The sequence below is a fragment of the Falco punctatus genome, assembly GCF_963210335.1.
Source record: "Falco punctatus genome assembly, chromosome: 3".
In the NCBI taxonomy this organism is placed as follows: domain Eukaryota; kingdom Metazoa; phylum Chordata; class Aves; order Falconiformes; family Falconidae; genus Falco; species Falco punctatus.
The window spans coordinates 50,518,107-50,526,440 of record NC_137582.1 but is presented as its reverse complement, the minus strand read 5'-3'; the positions used below and the strand labels follow the sequence as shown (position 1 = coordinate 50,526,440).

The 8,334-nt window shown below is 41.2% G+C and overlaps 1 protein-coding gene and 1 long non-coding RNA gene across 2 annotated transcripts in view; one reads left to right on the top strand and one right to left on the bottom strand.

Annotated features, from left to right (window-relative positions):
• LOC308061486 overlaps window positions 1–4,756 on the top strand; it is a 42,919-nt gene extending 38,163 nt beyond the window's left edge. The window contains exon 2 of the long non-coding RNA XR_013927248.1: window positions 441–4,756. This is a non-coding gene — a long non-coding RNA (uncharacterized lncRNA). The remainder of the gene's footprint in view (window positions 1–440) is intronic.
• SNAI2 (snail family transcriptional repressor 2) lies at window positions 4,364–7,978 on the bottom strand. The gene is made up of 3 exons (XM_080381515.1): window positions 7,664–7,978; window positions 6,542–7,087; window positions 4,364–5,596 (listed from the first exon to the last, which is right to left on the bottom strand). Exons 1-3 carry the CDS (start codon window positions 7,740–7,742, stop codon window positions 5,415–5,417), a joined length of 807 nt encoding a protein of 268 aa, XP_080237641.1. The 5' UTR covers window positions 7,743–7,978; the 3' UTR covers window positions 4,364–5,414.
• Between the last annotated feature and the right edge of the window lie 356 nt (window positions 7,979–8,334).

The following is an 8,334-nucleotide window of genomic DNA, read 5'->3' as shown; positions in this document are numbered from 1 at the left end:
GTAAGTGAAGAGGAACCAGGTGACAAAAGTGTCAAACAAGTGAAAACAACACAACTTGTGTATTAAAAAACCCCCACCTCCAGCATGGCTTGGCTATGTGTCCCTCAGAAGAGACAGTGATGCAAATATTGCTGCACCACAGCCTCAAGGACTTTGCTAAGCCATCTTTCATACAGTATCTCAAAAAAGATATGCCTCTGCAGCAAGATGTGCACCCCTTTAAGAAACCCATTTCACATACTCACACACTCACCTGTGTGGTAATCTGTCCATCTGACCAATGCTGTCCTCTGCAACAGGACAGGGCACTCTTGCTCTCCCAGGAAAGCACAGTCCCATACCCTTCAAAGTTCCTGATGACTTTGTATAGATTTGGAATGAATTAAAGTTTTTGGGAAGAAGGGACAGAGAGTAATTTTTGTTTGTACTCTACTGTTAAGGCTCATATGATTTCCACAAGCTTTATACATCCTATCAGCATCCCATCAGAAACCCAGCTGTATTTCCACCTCTACTCACCAATTGCAAAGTCCATCTTCAGTGCTGGGTCCAGTTCGGGTCTCACCAGTACAAGGTGGACATGGGAATACTGGAGTCCAATGAAGGACCACAAAGGTAATTGAGAGTTGCGTACCTATCATATGGGAGGGACTGGGACAGCTTGAGAAGAAAAACCTCAAGGAAGAACTTACCATTGTCTATAAATACTTGATGAGAGGCAGTAAAGATGACAGCCAGCCTCTTAGTGTTGTCCAGTGACAGGACAAGAAGCAGTGCATGCCATCTGAAATACAGAAAATTCCTTTTAAACTTAAGAAAGAAACTTTCATACTGTAAAGATGACTGAGCACTGCCACAGGCTGCCCAGAGAGGTTGTGGAGTCTCCATTCTTGCAGATATTCAAAACCCAACTGGACACAGCCTTGGGTAAACTACTCTATAGACCTTGCTTTGAGCTGAGGGGTTGAACCAGGCAATCTCCAGAGGCGCCTTCCCACCTCAGCTGTTCCATGACTCTGTGCTTTCACTTGCACGGTCTGTTCTTACTTCTTGCATCTGTCATTTGATATTACAACATATGCAGGTTGGAGTGTGCTTCTCACATTCCGCTCTTTATATTTCTGTGAACTAGGATTACAATTGTCCTGGTTTATGTATTTTACCTGTTAAAACACCTACTTTAAAGAGACAAAAACAAAAGTCCAGGAAAGCTAGTAAAAAATATTATTTCTAAAGCAGTAATGTTATATCATTGAAGATGTCTTGTTCAAAAAAAAAAAAACCCAAAAAACAAAAGAAGATATATTTGAAGGTGAAATATTGACTTGTTTTTGTGGCAGGGGAAATCAGCTGTAGCACAAGACATCAGAATTAAATTACCAGGTTTTCCATTGCCCTTCCTTTTTTAATTGAAATTATGGCATCTTTAGGGTGCTGCTTTTTCATGCAATTTTATGGAGCTTAGAGTAATAAGCCCTGAGCTTGCTTAATGGTAACAGGAACTATAATAATCAAAATAATAGAGTAAAATACAGAAGACAGATTTCATGGTCCCTTACTCTGAGAGGCACTTATTTTAACCCTTTGGTGAATGCGTAAGATGATTTTCTGAACTTCACATTGGGTGGTAGGATAATTGTGGTGCTTTGAGCACAAATGTGTACTTTGTCTTAATTTCGTGCACATATTTCTTCATTCTACTGCCTCTGAAGTGAAAATCATGTCCAAATGGAAGCAAGGGAAAAGAGGAAACCAAAGTGAATCAATGATTGCCTTCAGCCTTGGGAAACTCATACATTTGACTTGTAACTGCACATGTGCTGTGGTGGTTCGGCTTGTCTCTGCACACTGAATGTACAATCAGGAGGTGAAAGTAAATTGCCAGAACATCCTAAAGAAAGTATCTAGCTCTTATTCCCTATACTGGGCAATCATATAATCCAAAAGGTGTATATTTAGGGATTCAGAATAACCTCTGGGCAAGAGTCCCTTCCCCAGGTCTACTGATTTTAAACAACTAATTGGTGAAGAGTTAAATAAGCTATGAATCATGGTGTGTATCGGTAGCTGTCATTCAGGTGCCTTTAGAGGAGGGACTGGTCTTTTGATAACTTTTTATTTAAAAGAATTACATTTAGCACTGGTGTCAAAAACTAGAAGTAAAAAAGAAAAAAAGTGACTGATTTTGGAAAATATTCAGAGTGAAGGGAGGATGTTTTCCTAAGAAAGATTTTAAAAACTGATTATTTGGATGTAGAATGAGAGCTGTCTTGTGAGAAATATAGCAATGGCCAAAGAGATTCAATGGGTAGATTCACCATGGAGGGAGATTTTCCATCACGTTTTGAGAAAGTCAAAGGAGTCATTGACCAGCATTCAATTTACATTGATAAGTAGCTTGTGCAGGTACAGAAGGGCATTTCTAAGTAATGAGGTAAAAATATTAATGGAAAATGTTTTGGAGAAACATCCTGACAGCAAATAGAAAGCAGTCTCACAGGAAAAACAGAGAAATTCAGCCGCCTGGGAAGTTTATGCTGCAACTGGACAGAGAGCTAGGGATCTGTGATAGAGCATTCTATTTCAATTAAAAAGATGAGCCAGAAGAGCTTCTAGCCTTTCCCATCTTTGTGTTTTATGAGTACAGGTGTTACAGGCATGCAAAGTAGCATATCTTAATTGTCATCTCCAAATCAGACCAGTTCCACTTGTGTTTGGTTTAGCATACTGTATTTTGATGAAGTTTTCATCTGATTTCCCTTAAGGACAACAGTAGCATTACCATTCATTCAAGAAGTCAAGCTCTTATGTTATTTCATTTACTATGGGCGTAGAGAATTTGAAGTGTGAATTAAAACAATGGGAAAGCCCTTGTGACATGACACAGGAGAGCAAACCTAGAACTTTGACAGTACAAATAGCTGTTGACTGCCAGAGCTTTACTCATACTCCAGTAAACTTTGCTCTGGGAAGAGAAAGCTGCAAAAAGAGCTGCTGGAGCCTAAGCACTTCAAAGCAGATGACATGGAAGTGCAAATCAATAGAGTAACCACATGAAACTTTTCAAGGGTATTTGATGCCTTCATGTGTTCATTTCAAAATGTTACCTCACAAATTCCCACCAACGCTATCTTTCTTGAACTCTCTAGTTATTTCCTGGAAAAAAAAAACCAAAACACCGAACTAGCAGGTACTAGGGAATTGTTGTTATAACCTTGAGATTTTGTCAGAAGATGCTTGGAGAATATGAAAAGCTTCATTTGAGCCGATCTTTTTTCAGTGTTGTGCTTTCTGTGAAGAAAAGGTACAAAACTTCTGTCATGTACCTATTCCCCATGTTACTCCAGTGCAGTCCTGCTGAAGCACTCCTCAGCAGAGCTCAGCTGGAGGAGTCAAAAGGCATGCATGGTCTGTTGCCTTATTTTGCTGAATTGTGCTCTTTTTCAAAAAATGTGCACTTTGTGTTTACCCATCTGTAACATTCTTGTTAAATTGTTGGAATTTTGCTGTTGCTATTACTCGCTCTTGCTGGTACCCTAATGGAGATGTGGTGTGTTTAGGCTGAATGCCAGCTAGTGCTTATCTGTTGTCTAGCTTTGTACTTTGTTAAAAGTTGAAAATAGTGTTGTTTTGCACTAGTCAGTAATGATGAGACATGATTTTTTGATATTGTAATGCTTTTATATAGTTTGGATCTCAGAGTCCTTGGTCAAATAACTTGAAGAAAAATATTTCTACTTTTTATTAGTGAACAATTCTTTCTTCCGATGTATTAGCTGTTACAGTCATAACACATTCCTGTGATAGTTCTGACATGTAAGATACTTTAATAAAAATATCTTTAAGATTTCTGAAATGGCCATATAAAGTATATCGTACTGTGACTTGGCTACTGCTTTAAAAGATCACCATGCAAATCTTACTGAACTCCTGTAAGGCTCCACTGACTTTAATGAGCTTTGGATCACACCCAGGTTTCCTAATGTCAGTCTCAGGAAAAGTGCTATAATAAGGCGGCTCTAATAGCATCCTTTCAACTGCTAAAATGCAAGAAAGAAGTTTCTTTTAAATGTTTTTGATAAAATGTATTTCACAGTGTTGCCGTACGACAAGTAGCAGAAAAGGAATACTGTTTTAAAGTAGTGACTCTAGAAAAATGCTCTGTATGGCTTTAAATGTTTGAAAATACAATGGGTATATTTCTTTCTGATGTTCAATACTTGTGAACTTGGGATGTGCATCTGAAATTCATCTGAATTTTTATCTTCATTTTGTCATGTAGAGACAGTTGCACTTTTCTGTCTTCTAAAGCCTTCATAAACCAAATATGGTTGTTTTCTTTAATTAGAACAAACAACAAAACTCTTACTTAAAAATGTTTATTGTAAAAAAGTGGCTAGAAAACAACATAAATTTCACTTCACACTTTCTTCAAGTTATCTATAGATGCTGCTATAGGCAACAATTTACTTTCATTCATAACACATTCAATCATATAAAAATAAAAATATTTACATTATGTCCACATACTTTACAAAATCATCAATAAAAAAGGCACTTGGAGGGGTAATGCTGAAAATATTGCATTTCCTTTGTGCATTTAAAAAAAAAAATTGTCAAACTCCCATGAATCCCCTCTCTTGCACTTATTCCCGTTTTTTAAAAAAGATAAAAGTTTAGAGGAACTATTCCATATTAAAAGATGGTCAAGCATGCACCAGGAATGTTTGAAGCTACAGTCTTTTTTTTTTTTTTTTATTAAAAGGCACATGCGGTTAATTTGTAGCTTTCAATTTTTCGTACATTCTGTTACATTTTTTCTCTTAATTATGTAGTTTTAAAGCATTTCAGTTCATTAATGAAGGCCTTGGCTTCTAATAAAATAAAATAAAAAACACAGCAATGAATAATATTAAACATTTACTAAGGTAAACTTGGAATACTTTTTAAGGCACCTGAGATAAATGGTGTCTAGTAAAATTCACTTGGGTAGTATTTTAATTAAGAGTTCCACTTAAAATACTGTTTCTTTGGTTGAAATGGCTTGGCAGGAATGTATTGTTAACTTTGTGGCCTTTTCTAAGCAAGAAAAGGCAACCTACGTTTGGCTTCATCTACAAAGAAAGCTGATAATGCTTCTTCCTTTAGATCTACTTGAAATGTCATGCATGGTCTTTCCCCATATTTCAGAATTCACACTTAAGAATGCGAATGTGTGACTGAACAGAAACTACTTAAAGCTCATTTCTACTGACATTTTAAGTTCTTCCACTATTTTGTTTGTTTGCTTGCTTGGTGGTGTTTGGGTTTTTTTGGCTGGAAAGTAGACTAGAAAACGCCTTTGGATTTCCACTTATCATTTGGAACAGGAGTGGAGAAATGCATTGAGTCCAGGTAAACATTGACTGCATGACTCAGTGTGCTACACAGCAGCCAGATTCCTCATGTTTGTGCAGAAGAGACATTCTGGAGAATGTTTTGGAGCAATTTTTGCACTGGTATTTCTTCACATCTGAGTGGGTCTGCAGATGAGCCCTCAGATTGGATCTGTCTGCAAAAGCCCTGTTGCAGTGAGGACAGGAAAACGGCTTCTCTCCTAAAAAGGAAACATCAAAGGAAAGTAGGATAAAGTTTTAAAAAAGTAGTACATGTTTAGGACAGGTAAAACCTGCTTTTATCTTAAGAAACAAATGAACAAACAGAAAGGATTTGTTATAATAATGTGTAACAAAAAATTAACCAGGCTACAGATCCATCAACTTTCAGCACTGCTGACTGCACTTCATAACTCAGTTTTTTCAGAATATGCTGCTAGGTGCAGTCTCCAAAGACAAGCTGCTGACACCTTCTGCATTTACAGATGCAGGCAATACTTTTAGGCTGGGCTCCTCCCAGGATTTTCAAATATTTTAATAGAACTTTTTCTGCTTAGCACTGCTTTAGTTACTGGGGTTGAGGGCTTTGAATGACAAGCAGTAAACAGCTGTTCAGATGTTACGTTGTACACAGTGCCATACTCAGAATCAAATCTTGCCTCAACAGAAAACAAAACTCACTTTGGTGATGATGTGTTTCTAATTCTTAATGACTTGAGATAGCGCATGGAAAACTTGCGAGCTGCTTAAGGAGTCAGAAAGCAGCCCCTCATGCACTGCCTTTCTGGTTTTGCTGCTTGAATTCAGAGTCAGCTGGAGCCTTCTCAAAGTTAGCAATTTCCAAAGCCTGAAAGTTAACATAAAATCCTTAAAGCAAAACCTTTGGCTAGTGGAAGTGGGAGAAACCATCCTAAAACTCTCAAGGGAGCAACGCTGATTTATGCCAGTATCTGGCTCACAGTTATGACACCATGCTATCTCTATCCTCCTGCCCACCCCCAAAGAGGAAGGATTTAGTCTTTTAACAATAAGTTTGAAATTCAGCAGACTTATTTCAAGGTTAGTAAAGAAACACTGCTGTTTTTTTCCACCTGTGGAGAAAAATAGCAGAAAGGCATCCTGATGTTACAGCAACAAGAAACTGCAATTGCAATGGTTGTTCTTACCAGTGTGAGTTCTAATGTGTCCTTGAAGTAGCCAGGGTCTAGAGAAAGCCTTGCCGCAGATCTTGCAGACACAAGGTAGCGTGTGGGTCCTGATGTGCATCTTAAGCGCTCCCAGGCTGACATACTCCTTGTCACAGTACTTGCAGCTGAACGATTTCCTAGACTGGGCATCACAGTGCAGCTGCTTATGTTTGGCCAACCCAGAGAAAGTGGAATAGGTCTTGTTGCATAAACTGCACTGAAACTTTTCGGCTTCAATTGCATGGGGGTCTGAAAGCTTGGACTGGATTCTCTCTTCTTCATCACTAATGGGACTTTCTGAACCACTGTGATCTTTGGAGGAGGTGTCAGAAGGTGGAGGTGGGCTGACTCTTCCCAAAGATGAGGGGTATCCAGAAAGCGGAGAGAGGTCGTTGGGTAGCGGAGATGGTAGCAGCCCAGTTGTAGTCCACACAGTAATGGGATTGTAAGCTACTGAGCTCAGGATCTCTGGCTGTGGTATGATAGGGACCGGATAGCTTTCATATAGGTATGGGGATATAATCACTGGAGAAAGAAGAAAATTTTAAAGTAAGAGAACAAAAAAAGTATTTCAAAAGGCAGCAAAATTAACATTTAGGGGATTAAAAGGTGCATAAATTAAACACACAGTACGGTCATCTGAATATAAGGAGGATTAAGGAAATGCTCTTTCATACATAAATATTCTGAGGGGTAGAGACAGTGTCCTGGAACAGACAAACTACAGTCGGAGCGTCTCTTCACGGCAGCGTGCTGTTTCCAGATCTATGCAGCCTGACACAATGAAGCAGTGAAACTTCCTGCAGGATTTGTATAAAAGTCGCAATTCCACCACCGGCAGACACGGAGCAGGAAAACTCCAAATGCTCTCCAAGTGACTGGAGTTCGCGTGGACGAGCAAACTCTTGTGATTCATTCTGGGCAGCACTGACAGATTTGATTCTCACAACTCCCTCCTTGTAAAGCGAAAGAAAAAAAGGGCTAGCGAGGAACTCGCCCGTTCCTCCGAGCCTGGCGAGCGCTCCCACCCCTCCTCACCGCCGCGCCACCACCGCCACCTCCCCAGCGACGCGGCGGCGGCGGCACGTTTCGTCCTGTTACCTGTGTGAGTGTCCAGCTCGCTGTAATTCGGCTTCTTGGACGAATTGAAATGTTTCTTGACCAGGAAGGAGCGTGGCATTTTGGACGCGGGGCTTCTCCCTCCTCCCGGCTCTGCTCGTGGCGGGCGCGGCGGTGCGGAGGCGCAGGGTCAGTGCGAGCGCATCGGCCCGTTCCGCGCTGCTGGCCCGGCGCGCCCCACGCACCGCGGCCGCGCAGAGGCAGTGCCGGGCGCCCTGACAAGTGCCGTAAATACCCGCCCGTCAGGTGCAGGGGGGAAGGGTTTCCCGCTCCGCCAATCACCTCGGGGGGCTCCGCAGCCCCTTCCGAGCGGGCGGCTGCCCTGGGAGGGCGCCCCGGCGGCGCGGGCAGGATCCAATCCCGCTGCAGGGGCCGGCTCGGGCTCGGCCCCGGCCCCGCCCCCCGGGGGCCGCGCGCGCGGGGGCGCGGGCTGCGGGCGGCGCGCGCTGTCGTGCAGGGCGGGTGGATGGTGCGCTGCGGAGCTTCGGTCCAGAAAAACGTGTCGGTCAAAGTGGTTTGAAAAAAGAAAAAAAAAAAAAAAAAAAGAAGTCTGTTTACTGATTCAGCTGAATTATTTTTTCTTTCTGACAGAGATAAGTCATAGGCACTGATTTTTTTTTTTTTTTTTGTAAAACAAGTCTGGTTTCCAGATG